The sequence below is a fragment of the Colletotrichum costaricense genome (genome assembly GCF_030867565.1).
Source record: "Colletotrichum costaricense strain IMI 309622 chromosome Unknown Scaffold_6.1, whole genome shotgun sequence".
Taxonomy (NCBI): domain Eukaryota; kingdom Fungi; phylum Ascomycota; class Sordariomycetes; order Glomerellales; family Glomerellaceae; genus Colletotrichum; species Colletotrichum costaricense.
In genome coordinates this window covers 1,659,134-1,675,769 of record NW_026848235.1, presented here as the reverse complement: position 1 = coordinate 1,675,769, position 16,636 = coordinate 1,659,134, and the positions used below count along the sequence as shown (strand labels likewise).

Sequence of the window (16,636 nt, the reverse complement as noted above, 5' to 3'; positions counted from 1 at the left end):
TTACCGGCAATCGCTCATTGCTACCAACGGCAAACCACAGCGGCAATCGTCGTCATTGCGAAGCGAAGCAGAAGCAGAAGGGGAAGACGACGAGAAGAAGCTAAATTATGCGGTTTTCGTCAGCGGTGATGTAGGCTTGCGACTCAACCGTCTCACCACATTGAAGTTTCCAAGCGATGCTCTTCCTCCCTTGGGCCCTGGGTCCTGGCTCCTGGCTCAAGGGTCCCCCCGTTGAATGTCACTGCTCCCCACACTTTCTCTCGCCGATCAAAAGAGGCTCGAAACTACATACCCAGAGCTTTCCGAATATATGCCCCGACATCCGACTCCCGGCTTCCGCGCCGTTGCGCCGCTCTTCTTCTTCATCTCCAGGCTCCGTCTGCGGTGCGGCGTGCTCTACGGGGTACGGGGGAGGCCAACGGAATAGCCGAGGACGACATTGTAAATACTTTTTTCGTGTGGGATAAAACGGGCAGTCGTAAGTACTAGGTAGGTGTTGCTGTATAAGCGAGGTCAGACGTATCACGTAAGTAGGTATACCTACCACCCCGCTGTGTAGCCTCAAAAAAAAGACAAAAGAAACGCTTTTGCCGACCGCCGAGACAATATACACTCCGTACCTTGGCTTCACCTTAAAACCTGTCGGTCAGCCCGTTTGCCCCGTCAAGGCTCAACGTTGTTTCCAGTGGAGGTTCCCTTTTTACTCGCCCTCTGATAGCTTAGAGGTGTGTGTGGTGTGTGGGTGTATGAGTGTTGCGTACCCGCGTATAGGGGAAAAAGGTCTTGTTTTTTTTTCTGGAAAGGAAGTTGAGACCATTTGCTTATGCAAAGTGTATTTGGGGGTGGGCGTCTTGCTCAACGTGCGGCTGAATGAACCCTGTGAACAAGTCAACATCAGATGCCGTGGCCAATCAACTCGTTCAATCGCGAGACTTTGCGACCGCTTTGGGGACTTCCCGGTAGGAGCTCTCTCGCCTCGGGCACCTCACGTACATACACCACACCCAGATCTACCCATTGTCGACTTCCCGTCTCACCCCCCTTCCAAACGTCTTACTCCTTGCTTGCCAAGCAAACGATACAGCGAATGCCCGTTTCTGCGGGTTGCCTCTCGTTTTGCCCGTGTCTTATTCACTTCACATTGCTGCTAGATGGTTTGAATTTGTATGCGCGCGCAAGGTGGTATCATGTCCGTATTGATCGGTCCAAGTCAATGGAAGCAACGAAACTCTTCTCTCTCTCCTCTTACAGTTACTTTTTTGGGCCTTTCCATGATTGTGATAGTAAGCAAACAGGACTCCTCGTTCGCGTTGCCAGGGTGAGCGCCGTCCGTACGCCGAACCGAATTGGGCCGCGTCGTTGGCTCCGTCATGAGGCAACATGCAAAATATAGTAATACAGTCCAGAAATACAGACCAGGACACCGCTTCGCCAACCTTCCCTCTCTCTCTTTCTTCGCACCGTCCCGAAAAAACAAAAGCCTCTTGGGAGCCCCATTCCCGGCTGGGGGCCATGCTTCCGAAGGGGCATGAGTGACGCCGGCGCCCGACATGGATCTTCCGTTGTGTTCCCCTCCTCCTCATTTTCATCGTAATCGTGTACATGTATTTCGTCGCGAGAATAAACCGTGTATAAGGCGAACGAGGACCGTAGAAAGCGAAAATCCAAGATATGTACGTGAATCGCTGTAGCTGAAAGGGGCACCTATTCCTCGGTCCAGAGGCGGTTCGCGGAGGCACCCCATAGGCTGGCAAGTGTTGTTATGAACCGGTAAATCGTCATCGCTATACCAAAGGTGTAAAACATCCCGTAGATGTTGCCGACAAGAAGGTTAGGTAGCTTTGCAAAAATCAATTTGGAAATGGCTCATCGCCGTTTCATCATAGGACCACTGCCATCGTAATCCCAGGCCCGCTTGAGACCGCCTTCGTAGACACTGGCCACGGACTCCTGCCACATCGCCGGCGAGACAAAAGTCTGCACGGGGGCTGCAGAGTATTGTTGCGCCAACTGTTGAGAGGCCACTGGGAGAGTAGCATTGACAGCCTGAATGTCTTGGAGAGACGGGGCTTCGGGTGCACCTGAAGACGGAGAAACACTAAGCGAATTGGACTGGGGAGGCAGCGTCGAAGGCTGTGGTTGGACCTGAGGCGTACCGAAAGACGTGTTCCATTGTCTGTAGACATGTATTAGCGGGTGCCTTCGTTGAAGTATGTGATTGTCGACAACAACTTACTCAAAAATACGTGCGGGATTCCACGCTGGCGCATCCGACAACGACATGGTTTGCTGCATTCCCGGCGCTTGGGAACCTTGACTTGCCATCATGACGAGTGACTGTATAGCAGGCGAGTCACTCTTGGTATCCACAGGTCCGGCAGAAATAGGAGGTGTGATGGGGTGGCTGGTATAACTGACTTGGGAGTGTTGAAGGTTCTGCGTGTCCAACTGGTGGTCCAAGGAAGCAGTGCGTGCCATACCCGGCCTGTAACCCCTTGGAGGACTGGAATGGTTGGATGACTGGGGGCTGCCGTAAGGGAAGCTGGGCTTGAGGACAAAGGGTTTCCTGACGTCAGCAGAAAACGCTTCGCGCACCGCGTCGACTTGCTTCTGCAGGTCGGCCATCGGCCAAACCGACATGACCCTTTCGAGCACTCGCATGTGTCTCGTGAAGAACTCTCTCGCATCAGTGTTCAGATCAGGGTCTGGGGAGACGACGGCCACCTGTGTACCATAAAAGTTAGAGAGCCAGTAACGGGGAATCGCAGATCATAACCCACCAGATGGAGTACAATGCAACACAGTCCACAGTAGACGGTGAAGCTGAACCCACGAAGCATACACTGCAGTCCAGGGAATCCGAATGAATTCAAAACAGCCTCCTGGAGCCGGCATAGAGCCTTAGCAGAAGAGTAGCAGATCATCATGTGCTGTTTCCATTGTCCATCTTGCGCGTTCGGGTCCAGGAAATTCAGCTGCGGTCGATGAAGCAGAATCAGGGTTAGATAGTAGTAGGAATGCAGGTTGCCGATGTAAGGTGACGAAAGCCATGGCGGCGAGCCGTCGGGCGGGAAAGTAACCGACAAATCCGCTGGAAGATCATTCAACCAGGCATTCAAGGCCGGGTTGAGCTGCACAAACTCGGGATCGACGCCCCAATCCTTCGTCTTCTTCTTCTTGAGATGGCCATAGGCCGTGTTCATGCGGCTGACGTTGCGGACAATTCGTGCGAAATAGGTGAAGTTGCGGGTGATGTGGTACTCAGAGTCGTCGCCTCCAGGGATTGGGCGTGGGACGCTGAAATCGATGGAATCCAGCTCCACGGCGAGATCGGTACGGCCTAAGGGAATTAGCAAATTCTCACAAAACGTCGAGAAAGACCAAGTGCCAACCTTGGGGAGAACCAATCATGGTTTCGCACACAAAGATAGACTGCCAGATTCGACTCTTCATCTGACAATCCAAGGGAGAAGAGCCACACGGCCTTCCCGCTTGATGATCCGTGTAGTGCTCGTCCAGACCAAGATCCTTACCCATCTGAACGCACTGGACAATCGTCATCCACGAGCGGTAGTAGTAACCACGCTTTGGTGCTGCCTCCCGAGCTTTCAGGATGAGGAGCAGGGCTTGCAAAGTGCTCAGCCTCGGTACGTCCATGAAAGAGTCGGCGTGCTCTGTCATGGTTGTTAGCCTTTGCCTATCCAGCTGACGAGTGTTTTCATACTTGTTGCCAAAGCGAGCCACTGCTGCCCTTGGGCAGGGTCGTCGGCTAGTCTTCCACCCATGGCGAAAAGAGCTTCGAGAATGAGAGGCGATACGGATTCTCTGTTCGTATTCCACTGGTGATAGAAGACACTTTTGCTGAGAACAGGCACGTAGGGATGCACGTGGCTGAAGAAGAGATCAAAGTAGTGCATGACCGTCTCGTCATCCGGCATTAGTTCAGGTGGGATGCGAATCTTGAGGCCTGGTCCGGTGATAATTGGCGGAAGAGGAGTCTTGTACTCCTCATCCTCAACGGCGGGCTCCTCATCATGCAGAAAAGAGGCCTTGTTCCTCAAGTACGGCGCTGTATTACGCGTCAGTAACTCTACTACGTACGGAAAGCTGCGAGAGAGGGCCTACCTGTTCCAGCTTCGTTGACCTTCAGGGAGCCCAGAAGATCAGCAAGATCTGATTGCTGGTAGGAACCGTCATTGGAGTAGGTGTCGGGAGGGGAATCTGGGCGTTGACTCTGCTGGAGAGGCGGCGTTGGAAATACGTTGTGACCGGTGTAAGGCTGCTCCATCATAGAGGAAGAAGGAGAAACCGTGGTGTAGTGCATGTTATGTTGGTGGACCTGCTGGTCGGAGTAGTGGACGGGTGGAAAGACGTTGGGATCTGAATATGCGCCCTGTGCAGCATACATCGAAGGGTTGGGCTTCTGGGCCCCTGCCATCATGGACTGTTGCTGCATAGGAACTTGCTGGCGGAAGCTGTTCTGCAGTTGCGATGAGGCGGCAGCGAACTCATCCCCGACGGGCTCATAGGCGTCGGTCGAGGTGCCATCGTACTGGCCATTGGGGCGCACACAATGGAGCTTGAGTCTGATACACGCCGAGCAGGGCCAGGTGTTCGTTGTGGCCGCATCGCACTTGATCTTTCTTCTTCTGCATCCTTCACAAGCTCTCATCACTTGATTTCATCAGTTTAGCTAGACTGCACGCATAAATCATTTGTCCAAGGGAAAGTGAGCATACCCTTCAATCGCTTATGGCGATTGTGTTCATCCACGAAGACATAATCTACAGAAAGGCACATTTGGTTAGACAAGACGTTGTGGGCAAACCGGAGCGGAGGGCGGTAGAGGTGGAGGTGGATGGCGCACTCTTTTGGGTTTCCCGTTGAGGGAACTGCTGCGGCGCAAAAGAGAAGCTGCCCATCTGGGAGCTCTGAGGCAAGATGCGCCTCACGGAGGGATCGTTTGACATTGTGATTTGGGCGTGACGAGTCGATTTGTTGGTAGCGGTGAGGTCGTGGAAGTAGCCTCGAACGGAGAGCGGAGTCAAAGAAGCGGTTACATTCAAGCCGGTTGCTTGAGTTCTGGGTATGCGTAGCTGGCGACGACCGTCCCGACCTGGCCGCGCACTCGGCGGCTCTTGCTCTCTCTCACTCGCGCTCGCTCGCTCGCTCTCACTCTCACTCTGAGTGAGTCCTTCAGTGCTGGAGATGTCGGCGACTAGACAGACGTGTCTTGTGCAAAAGACTTGTTGGAAAAGAGGAAGTTGTAGGAAAAGAAAGTACCAGAGGGGAGTTGTGTCTCGAATTTCTCTCTCTGGGAGCGCGCTGGGCTAGGAATTGTCCGGATTGGTGGGTGATGGTGAGGGGGGTACGCGGGAGAAGGTCAAGCCTTATTATGAATGGACGACAGGTCCCGGCGTGAGGCGTGAAGGGTTGACGTGGGTAGACCTAGACGGGGAGGCGACCGGGGTAAGGAACAAGATCTGGGCTGGGTACACACAGGCAGGGTCATATCACTGAGCTGCTGGGGCCCAGAGGAAACCGATGTTCGATGATGGATGCGACCAGGAGTCGATGGGGGGAGGGGGGCCAGGACCCAGGACGGCCTAGGATGGCAGGGTAGGCTAGACAGAGGTGGACAGTGCTGTAGGAGGTGAGGATGAGGAGAAGAGGAGCGGCAACGAAGGAGAGCAAGAGAAGAGGTGTGTGTGTGTGCGTATGCGTGTGAGTGTGTGTGTCCAGGGTTGCAGGAGGCGGACAGGGTTGCGTGAAGGTAAGGTATCCGTACTCCGTAGTTGCAGTGTGAGTGTGGTTGTGAGGTAGCGTCGTCGAAGGGTGTTGGAGAGAGGGAAGACTTGACTTGGGAATTTGGGACCTTGGGTGTGGATTGTGGAGTGGATAATGGGAAGAGAGAGAGCGTGAGTATGAGAGACAGAGAGAAGGAGAGAGAGTGTGTGTGTGAGAGGTGTGTGGGTGTGTAAATGTGTTCCTATGCGGATGTGGAGGAGGGCGTGAGCCAAGGGTGGGATGTCGAAGTTGCGCATTGCGGCGACGGCGTGAGCGGCAGCAGCAGACGGACAGGAAGAGCTCAGCATTGAGGCCTGGGGTCACTTTACTTTCTCCTCCTCCTTCTCCGCCAGCTTGACCAAGTACCTTTCCTTACAACAGTACTCCGTTCCTCACCTAAGGTCAGGCAGGTAGTGAACAGGGCAGGGCAGGACGCATCAGCGCCATCTCAGTAATAAGGTACGTCCCTAGCTGCGCAAGCAATAGCACCAGCGCCATCGAGACCGAGGAGACATGAAAGGTACAAGGGTGACATGCCATCGGTAGCATGAGGGACAAGTACCTCATCCGTCTCTCTACCCTCTTCCTCCGCCTTTGCCTTCTTGCCTCCCTGACGGATCTCATCTTTCTTGCTCTCTCCCAGAGTCCCCATCAACTTACTAGTGTAAGGTAGAAGAAGATGGGCTCCTCTTTGCCCCTCTGGCAAGCTCGCCTCTCACAGTGCAGCATCATGTCCATAGCGATCCCGGTACATTGCGGCTTTGAGAGATGGTTGGATGCGGTATTCGTACCTCATCTCACAGAGTAGGTATCCATACCAATGCCTACGCAGTATCCGTATAGCGCTCTGCTTTCTGAACGAATATCCGTACCTTGGGGCCAGACAAGGCAGGCCGAGACGCAGAGCTGGCGGGGGGGCCAGCGTGCAGGGCAGCGTTGCAAGTCCAGAGGTAAAATGCCCTGTCGCAGGCCGAATCTGGTAGTGAGATGAAGGATTGGTCAGGGGATGCGAACTTTCAACTCTCGACGGGACTCGGGACTCATGGCCAGCACATAGGTACGAATACATACGCAGGTACGAAATACCTACGGTCCACGGATACTTGACTGACGGCTGTTGCCTTCTATTCTCATTTGCCAGGTTGAAGTTTGAGGGCTTCTTTGATGCTGGCCGTGTGAAATTGGACCCAGGCTTACCGGGCCCCGGGAAATAGCGTCGACAAAGAAGAAGAATTGGTTCTCTATGCAAGCCAAAGAATCGTGGTAGTATACTTCCCACCCGGCATGGATTAACACCGCCTTAGTGCGCACTGCACAGTCGTTTCCCCCTCCTTCTCTGTCTCTCTAAATCCGAGGTACTCCGTCCGTATCCGTACTTTCTACAAGAAGAAGTACTCCGTAGTATTATTAGTCCGTCTTTCTTTCATCTTGGTCAGTACTTCGTACGGATACTTGGAAGACGCCGACGACGACTGTGGCCAAAAGGGGTGACCGAGGTCAAAAAAATAAATAAAAATGAGGAGACTGGGCTGACACACAGACAGCAAATAACGGGCAGAAGAACAAGAGACGGATAGAATGTCTCCTGTTTCTTTTCTTGGGTCGGACGGGGAAGGCGGGGGGCGAGGTTCGAGGCATGACACAGACAAGGAAGTGCTGATAAAATGCACCACCATTTCCAAAACAACCTCCTCTCGTACTCACCACTCAGTAGTGTACCGTGCTATGTGTGTCAAGCACGCCTCCTCTCCTTGACGTCGTAGGGCAGTGCGAGCGTGTTCGAGCTAGAGACAATCAATCGACTGGTATAGGGCAGGGCCAAGACCAGACGTTCTGGGCACATCAGACACAAGAGCGAGGATGGACGCCGTAGTGTATCAAGGCACCAAATGCTTCAGAAGAAGAGGGTTGGGCCCCCCCAGGGATGATAGGGGTCCACGTCCGCCCAAAGTCCGCAACATAAGCATGATCTGTGCCAATGTCCGTCTTCAAGGAGCAAAAGAGAGTCGAAGCAGTTCGGTCTATCCGTACTTCATCGTCGATGAGATGGAACATACATCAGAGCGGCGGCGGTAGCCGATGTGTCGTCGGTGGCTTCAGTCTCAACTCTCAATCGCCAGGACCATCCATTGACAGGCAAAAACCGAGTCAGAATGCGGCGAGCTGCTGTGAGTGATTGAGTGCATCTGTGCAAGGGACCAGCACGAGGCATGTAAGGTACATGACCTCTTGTCGGAAGTAAAGGTGAGAGGTACCCGTAAGGCAAAAGGCATTGGGTTCCGTGGACGGGTGTGTATGCGACCAATGCGCTGCCCGAAAGCCCTCGTCGACTCTCGCGAGTCCTCCGTCAATGCCCCCCTCGCCCTTCGAGCCTTGAGGCCAAGTCCCAGCTCCCATCAGTGGAAGAGGAATTCCGAGATGCCCTGTCTATGTGCGCGCCCATTTTCCAATCCGAGTCGACTCCTTGGACGACTTGTATCCGTACTCAGCGCAGGGAAAGGAGACCGTCGATGACCATGTATTCGCACGTAGCCACTGTTGAATGCACTGTATAAGATCTCGACTTGAGCCCAGCTGCCTGCCCAAGGGCGCAACTTGATGGGCCTTCGCCTCGTCGTCATCGTCACGCAGGGCAGTGTCACGAATACAGTATTACTCCACACTGGAAGTATACTGTGAATGTGCATTCGCAAAAACTGAGCATGGAGAAATACGCCGCCGTCCCCCAGCTGCCAAAGTATCCTCCGGCCTATGTGCCTCTACCTGTACAGCTGGGAGGCTAGCCTGACCGTATTTTGCGTCCAACGTCGTCCCAAGAAACTCAGAGACTTCTCAATAGGCTGGCCCAGCCACAATGTAAAAAAAAAAAAAAAAAAAAAAAAAAAAAAAAAAAAAAAAAAAAAAAAAAAAAAAAAAAAAAAAAAAAAAAAAAAAAAAAAAAAAAAAAAAAAAAAAGCAAGCGTGCCAGCAGCAAAGAGGGGATTTGTTAGCGGAAAGGCAACGGGGGGACGGCCGGGGGAGATGTTCGAAATGGCGGTAGGGAATAGCGCGAGCGTGGTAGGGTTGCCCATGGAATTAAGCACCCAGACAGCGAAAAGGGCACAAAATCGTCAATGCCCCATGTCATCATAATAAGTGGCCATGCTCATTCGATATTGATATCAAGTTCCAACTCCCAAGATACCGAGGTGCAACCAAATGAGGCAAGTTGCCTGAGGTACGACTTCTGCATCGCGCTTCCTTTTGCTCCTGGCTCCAGCCCTGGCGGAGATTCCTCGCACTCCCAGTCTCCCTCCCACTCGGGTGTCATGGTACTTCACGCCCTTTTTAGTGCCAACATCCATGTGCCGGATGCCTCAATGTCTCCGCTGACAGGCTGGGAGCTCAGCTAAGCCAATGGATCGCGTAGGTATCCATCCTGTTGCCGCAGTAAGCACACACGACGACAATGACCAGATGATCCGCATCTTGAGGAGTCGAGCCAGGTGGTACTCCGTAATAACCACCTTGTAAGGAGTCTCTAGCGTCGAGAGAGCAAACCAGGCAGGCGGATTAGCATTGGCAGGCAAGGTATCTGTACCCGTCCGTAGGCTGTAGCCGTACCTTACCCGCCTTGTTGCCCTGCCCAGTAGGGCAAGTCCACCAATTTCTTCATCCACAGCGCCATTCAGCCTGGCATCTCTCGTGGGGTTGGTGGTCCCAGTCTCGCCCAAGGCCCAAAGGGACCCTCATACTCCTGACCGTCCTGGGGGGGCAAGGGGGCTGCTGGGAGACACATAAGATTGAGGACGGGTACGGAGACGGTACCTGAGGCTTGACCCCGTCTTATCCTGCCTTGATGGGTCAAGTGCATCATCCAGTCTTGTTCTCGAAGGAGTCGACCTCAACTGTCCACCGACCCCGTTCGGCCACAACGGGGGACGTGGAAGGTGGAGGGCTGCGAGGGTCTTAAAGCAGAAGCTCTGCTCGGGAGCCCGCTCTGTCGGCCCCAGACCGCCCTGGTCTGGGCAAAAGGCAGACGCACACCACAGAGTGTTTGAACTTTGAAGTTGTGTGAGCTGGGTAGGATTCCGCAGAAGGATAGTAACACATATAATCGTCCACGGTGTTGGTGGAATTTGCCAGGCGCGGAACACCATGCACGCGGTTTTCGGCTCTTCTTCTCTCTTGGCTTGGATTAATTAGATATCGGATCGTCGTCAATGATGCTGGGTGCCGCAGAGTAGCTGGCATACCTAATCATCAAACCTTAGGCGAGAGACTAGGCTGGCACACCGAGGACCAAGCATTCAAAGCTATCTTTTCGGCAGACGTTGTCCCGTCTGCCATCGTGCTAACGGGATGAGACAGCAGCACCGTCGAAAGCCGGCGGAGGCGAAGCAAAAGACGGTCGTCGCACCTTTGCCAAAATGGCAATGACAGGTGGCCGGTGGAATGGCTGAAGATTCTCTGAAGGCTTCTAGTCGGAAGACTTGAGCTGAGCCGAGCGCTGTCTTGTTGAGCTTGGATGGCGTGGTGAGGCACTTGCACCGGCTCGAATCTCTCCTGCCTTAGTCTTCAACTTTGATCGACAGCAAGCCATCTCCGGGGTTGGAGAGGCCCTGGCAGCCTGGCACGACGCACGCCTGGCTGCAATGACGAGCCGATTCGAATGGTGTCCAGGAAGCCGAGAAGCGGACCGAACCAGAGTGCTGACGTCGAGCGGCGGCGGAAGGTTGTAGGACGAGATAGCCCGAGAAATGTGCAGAGAGCCAGTCGTCGGCCATGGATGGCCCATGGGTGTGTATCTTGGAAGCTCCTACGGATTTGCAGCGCTATGCCATGCCATGGTCAATGATCCATCGAAAGGCCCTTTGGTTTTGCATGGGTACGGCGTGGGATGCACAGCAACGCCAACGCCAACGACAGGTGCATGGGGAGTGGTCGGAATGGGAGTTGGAGATGGGAGATGGTCAAGATCCATTGGAACGGAGACACGGTATCTGCCGCTTTGTACCGCGGTAAGGTACCGCAGTTGCAGTCGCGAAAGGAAGTTTTGGTTGTGGGTTACAGCCAGGTGCGATCCCTGGCATCTCCACTGCCAGCTTACCTTATCATTACAGGCCGGCTCGTACTTACCCTAGCCCACTACCTCCACCGGCTGGGTACGTTAGTGCGTGCTTGTCCACAGTCCACCAGAGCTTGCAGGGGCTGATACTTGGAGCTAGGCCGCACTGGATATTAGGTCCTTCGAGGTGATCCTGATGCTTGGGTAATCATCTTTGGGTTCGTACCTTCGTACCTTGCACTTCCCTCCATCCGATGACACCGTCTGCACCAAGTATTCTTGCCATGTATGCCGCATTTCCTTCGTTAGGAAAAGTGTGGGAAGGTGCCTCCCTGCTGTGTAGGCACTTTATCTACATAGTACAGTGAACCGTTACTTAGGTGCCCATACTTACCTGGTCATAGGTAAGGTTACGTACTCCGTACCTGCCTTTTTGTCGATTACACACCCAAGATATCTTGCTTGCCTCTAGCGTCAAGCTAAGAATCTCAACCTGCCACTTTTCTGACCGGCCTGGGTTTTGCCGTCGCCATCTATTTCATTGTTTCTGTATGTCTACTATTCATTTCCCTTCTCCATTTCGTTCTGCAAGCATTTCTCGGTGATTGCAATGGAATACACGGATACATAAAATGTCTACGGTGCCTGTCAGTGGCTACTTGCTGCTAGTATAGGTACCTTTTCACTATACTGCTGCAGCCATGGCCGTCACTTATCTATACCTCGACTCGAGTAAGCTAAGGCAGTGTTCGGACATCTTCGCAAGGTATTCGAATGTACTCGCTGCCTGGGCCTGCAGTGACTTGAAGTCGAGGGACTGCAGAGAGGAGGGGGACGGCACACGCCGTACAGTAAGGTACGTACTCTGCACTGCATCTCAGATGTGATAACGCACCTCACCACACCTCAACTCTTCCCACCCCCCAGTGCCGCTCCCATCACCCACGAACCAACTGATCAAAGCAGTTGCTAGGTCCCTCTACTACTCCGTACGGAGTATTCGACTTCCATCACCAAGCCACCACCACCTGGCATCAAGGACGGATACCTATTCGCGCCGGCCTCACCCAGCTTGCAAGACGCAAAGACACCAGTATCCCCAACACTCGACTGGCTTCAATACCCTGCCGACGAGCCCCCGTAGCCGAATCCACACTGTCTTCCCCTCGCCTCTCGAGTCCCAGCAGCTCCAGCCTCCAGCCTCTAGCTTCTAGCCTCTAGACTGCCAGGGGCCTCCCCTTGGCCAGGATTGACTTGGTGCCGCTCGCATGGGAATTGGAGCTGCACCACCATGCTCTGCTTGCTGGGGTTCGGTTCTGGAATCCCAAAACAAGGTTCGTCGTGGAACGGCCATCCTAGAATGCTTCTTGAGCCAATTCCTTGAGTTCCAGGCCCTGCCGCCGTATGGCACTCAACTTGAAGTGCCGCTCATGAGAAGCATCGAAAAGCAACGACGTCGCGGCGTTTACCATTGTCACGGTGTCACCCACACTGAATAAAACACTCCAACTTAGCCGGCGGACTCTCATTGATCAATCAATATCTGAATCTCATCAAACATCGAAACCTGCCAACGGGCTGCGTAGGCACGTCCTAGCACCTACTTTACGCACTGCCGTCGACGAACCCCGGGCTTTGATGTAATTTCGGCGCTGAACACTTGGAAGCTGGGACCTCGAAATCACTTCCTGATCCAGTATTATCCAACCATCCCGCCATGCCACCCAATCGAACCCTTCTTCGGGCCTTCGACGAAGGTTCTGGCCTCATCAGCGCCCTGACGCACTGACGGCGCTAATCCAGATGACACTCGGCCAAGCTGCTCCTCACACTACTCATTCTGCTACTCGTCTCACCGGGCGCCTCGTCATCATGCCCTTTTAGGCTCACAGTGCCACACGAAGCGTCTGACGGATACTGTTCGTCGTGTTTCTGTGTCTACTCTGCAGACCAACCGTCTCATGCGGCGAGCTTGTTGGCCACATCGCCAGACCACGCTGTTGTTCCAACGGCCTCACCGGATTGTGAAGGTCCAAGAACCCGCAGCCCGGACAGTATGGCATTCGTTGCGCTGCGGATTTCCGATGTTAGATGTCCGACCAACTTGTATCTTCGTGCCTGGAGGCACTGAAAATTGTGCCATCACGCCACTAAGACGAGGACAAGTCCTCGTACCAAGAACTACAACATCTAATGTCGGATATATCATCCATGCCGCCACGTCGGTTTCATTGTCTGCACCTGGTGCGCCAGCTTGCGCAGACCTAGCATGATACTGCTGTACACATCCAGAAGAATGGCAGCGCATGCTGAAGCTAGGTACGCTATGCCGCATTTCTCGCGGGGAATTTCGAGCTCCTGGACCAAGAAGCGTACCTAGCCACCTGGACCGGAATGGCCTGTCAAAGATCAAGACCACGACCGTGGAGCGACTTACACACACTGGCACTGGCCCAATCAGTGAGCACCACTTCGAGCAAGCCTTCGATTTCGGGGTAATCCTTGGGCGAAATTGAGGGGACACGTCCTCATTCTAGGTTGATCAAAACCTCCAGAAATTGAATAGGCCGGTGGCGGACCGGTGTCGTTTGACAGACGCCTTGGCCCTGTCCAACAGCCAAGTTAATATACATAGCCCGCGCCGCAGCTAATAAGAAGGAATCAACCGAATGGCCTGCAGCCTGTCCTTGTGGGCGAGAAAAGATGGGATGATGAGGAGCCGATGTCTTCATAGGACTCGATAGCTTTGTGGAGATCGCGGGGTCTGATGGCGACCATAACCTGCGCCCTTTTTTCACTCTGGGTAATTCACCCATATCCTCACGGTCTCGCGAATGAGCCTGGAACGTGCTCCTATTAGCAAAGTCCATTTCAAAGGACTCGCCAACGACTCTATGTCCAACCAAAGGCCAACAGGTCGACGCCGTATAGCTTTGCGGACAAGGATTGGTAGTCTTATGGAAGTTGCACACCGGTCTGGAAGGGGAGACCCAACTTCCCCCCATCTTCAAGCCGTTGGTGGGAATTAGCTTGCTGTTTCCCTCGGCATCCCTCACGGCGTGCCATCCTCCACTCTCGTCCTGGAGATGCTGGCATCGGCAGTCTCCCAGCAAATGGAATGCAAGCAGAACCACCTTTTACCAGCCAACCGAAATGGGCAGTGTCATAAGTCCACGGTGAGCAGGGGAGCTGGTCATAAAATGGGGTGAGCAAGCCAGTAGTGTCATCATTCACATGCTAAAAAACTAGCGGTGGCCACCTGGCTTGATAATATCGCAGGCCTTAGAACAGGAACCTACCGAGGAAGCCGTCACCCACGCCAAGTCTTGCCTTACCCTATTCGATCCTGTCAGGCCTGTCCCCAACATGCCGTCCAGCCTTTTGCAACCCTCAAAGGAATACAGCCTATCCACCCAAACCAAAATCTCAAGCTTGACATGAAAGGGGCTGTTGCTGGCTAAGAGCTCCAGAGAGTTAGTTATTGGACTTCCTACCAACCTTCATTTTCTTTGAGTATCGAAGGGGGACGTTTATCCGTACAACTGGCGCACTGGTGGTTTCAGGCCGCATGGCTCGCCCTGCATCCTGGGGCTGTGTCTGCCTCGGATCCGAACTCGTGCCAGCGAACCACGCGCCTAGCGCTAGGAGCTAGCATCTGTCACGCTCGGTTGTTCCCTTTCGCGCAACTGGTTCCTGGAATCGTTCGTTCAGGGGGGGCTCCTGCCTTCGCCCCCAAGATCTCGGGCACGCTGTCGAGCGTGGCTGGATGGACAAGGGGGAAAGCCAAGTACGGGATGGGATTGCCTTTGGATGCACGAGGGGTGTGTCCAGAGCCAGAACGGTCCGAATGGGGATCCAGTCGCTGTGCTGGATGTCCACTTTGCTCCTGATCCATGTCGGTCAGATTGTGTTGGACATTCCGTGACTCGCATACGGTACATTTGCTAGGCGATCCGACCATGCAGGAAAAGCCGACGAGAACGACGGTCAACCGCCAAGAAGAAGGCAAATATCACAACGAATATTCACAAAGTTACACTTTGTGAGGAAGCGTCACAATATCCGGCATGATGGTGGCGTGGTGGAGGAACAGACGACTCGGCCGAGTGCCAGGGGAGCTACCCATCGGGCAGGGTCTGTCCCGTCCGCCCGCTCCGGGGAACCTCTAAAGAATGGGCAGCAAACCAAGACATAGCAGCAGTGCCGAACAACTACACCACCTATACCGTTACGGGATAGAGCATCCGACGCGGTCTGGACAGGGACACCGGTACGTGTCGACGACTCTGAAAGGTGACATGCCCGGGGCACAGTGAGAAACGAAGCAGCCTCAACGGCGGAAACCTCGGGGAACAGTCTCGCAGCGCGCGGCTTGCAGATTGTGGGCAGCTCCCCATGACAGGTGCCAGTCTGCGGCAGACAGGATGGAGGCGTGCGTGGTTGAAACGTTTGGAGCGGAACCTTCAAGTTGGCTTCCGCGAGGCTCCTAGACAAGGATTGCGGCGCGGTGAAATCAGCCCTCATCTTGTTCTATTGCTTCCATTATGCTTCCAAGTTCCGCCGAGTTTCGAGAAGAAGCGGGAGAAGGAATGTGCGATATCCGTGTCCGAGCACCCAGAAAGCCAATTTTCCCTAGCCCCTCATCGAGTCCGCCTTGAGGCCCTTGCCTGTCAATATCCGTAGATGGTTCAGACGACGGAGTCGGGACAAAAGAACGTGGGGTCTTGTCCGGCACGACGGCTTGTCTTAGATATTGAACGGTCCAAGGTGGCCTTCGTCATTACATAGAGGATGCTCATTTTAAAACTGTCCGCAGAACGTGGTTTGGGCGAGCATGGGAAGGGAATGAAGCAATGATTACGGCTTCGTAGCTTCTATCAATTCGGTGTGAGGATATACTAGTAATCAAACTCAGGATAATTCTCCCTGCAGGCCAGTTCTCCTATTTCTCAAGGGTCCTATCAGCCTTACGCCGTTGCTACGTACTCCGTACCACAAGCCGGCAAGGCACCTGAGATCATCTTAGCCTGCTAGTTCCAAGAGAGTGTATTCGCCCGATGGGTGTGGTAACATGGGGGCCGACCGAATCTTGGTGGTGCAGCAAGGAGAGACAGAGAGAGAGAACCATAAGAGACAGTCTTCATGGATGCTTTTTTTGGGTTTTGTTCCGTCCTCTCAATTTCGTATCCATCAGCGGGAAGGATGGATCATGGGTGGTATGGCGCACGCACGCCGCATGCAGGGCCGCCAGGCACAGGCACAGGCACAGATAGCCCGCAGGCCACGTCCTCCATTTTTGACGGTTGATGGGGGTCGTTTTTGGGGTCCTTTTGAGGGGTAAAGGGGGCGGGAAGGAAATGGGCATCCACGCATCTTTCGACTTTCATTTTTTTCCCACCATGTCAAAGAGGTTATTTTAGATTTATTGGAAGATCATCGACAACCTTTTTTCAGTGGATCGCTGACGACACGGCTCTGAAGATGGGACAGCCCCGCAATCTGTGGACCGATTCGGCAAGTGAGGGGCAATATTTCGAGAGTGCTTTCCATCACCCTAAGATTAGTGATTCATGCGTCCATTGCAGCGCCCACTGCACTTGACTGCTGATGCGGTCGCTTATCTAATCCTCGTCCACTGAAGCGGGGTCGAGCCGGGGGCATATGGCCAAAAATATTGATTCCCTCATGCCAGGTCATTTCTTTCCCATCCACAGCAACGTCCATCGCCAACCAAGTTCGCAATCCACTCCAACCGTTGACAGGGAAGACAGAAGAAAAAAAACCATCGTATTGCGCATCTGC

The 16,636-nt window shown here is 53.8% G+C and overlaps 5 protein-coding genes across 5 annotated transcripts; 1 reads left to right on the top strand and 4 right to left on the bottom strand.

The window, feature by feature from the left end:
* Positions 1–1,866: 1,866 nt before the first annotated feature.
* CCOS01_06761 (uncharacterized protein) lies at positions 1,867–4,970 on the bottom strand (the record flags this gene model as incomplete). Its single annotated transcript, XM_060454929.1, has 7 exons — positions 1,867–2,176; positions 2,237–2,724; positions 2,781–3,340; positions 3,393–3,674; positions 3,725–4,069; positions 4,126–4,674; positions 4,829–4,970. 7 exons carry the CDS (start codon positions 4,968–4,970, stop codon positions 1,867–1,869), a joined length of 2,676 nt encoding a protein of 891 aa, XP_060314629.1.
* A 1,219-nt stretch (positions 4,971–6,189) lies between these two features.
* On the bottom strand, positions 6,190–6,411 carry CCOS01_06760 (uncharacterized protein; the record flags this gene model as incomplete). Its single annotated transcript, XM_060454928.1, has 1 exon — positions 6,190–6,411. One exon carries the CDS (start codon positions 6,409–6,411, stop codon positions 6,190–6,192), a length of 222 nt encoding a protein of 73 aa, XP_060314628.1.
* An 873-nt stretch (positions 6,412–7,284) lies between these two features.
* CCOS01_06759 (uncharacterized protein) lies at positions 7,285–7,425 on the bottom strand (the record flags this gene model as incomplete). The annotated part of the gene is made up of 1 exon (XM_060454927.1): positions 7,285–7,425. One exon carries the CDS (start codon positions 7,423–7,425, stop codon positions 7,285–7,287), a length of 141 nt encoding a protein of 46 aa, XP_060314627.1.
* Positions 7,426–10,337: 2,912 nt separating this feature from the next.
* Positions 10,338–10,553, bottom strand: CCOS01_06758 (uncharacterized protein; the record flags this gene model as incomplete). The annotated part of the gene is made up of 1 exon (XM_060454926.1): positions 10,338–10,553. One exon carries the CDS (start codon positions 10,551–10,553, stop codon positions 10,338–10,340), a length of 216 nt encoding a protein of 71 aa, XP_060314626.1.
* CCOS01_06757 (uncharacterized protein) lies at positions 10,527–11,042 on the top strand (the record flags this gene model as incomplete). The annotated part of the gene is made up of 2 exons (XM_060454925.1): positions 10,527–10,843; positions 11,012–11,042. 2 exons carry the CDS (start codon positions 10,527–10,529, stop codon positions 11,040–11,042), a joined length of 348 nt encoding a protein of 115 aa, XP_060314625.1.
* Between the last annotated feature and the right edge of the window lie 5,594 nt (positions 11,043–16,636).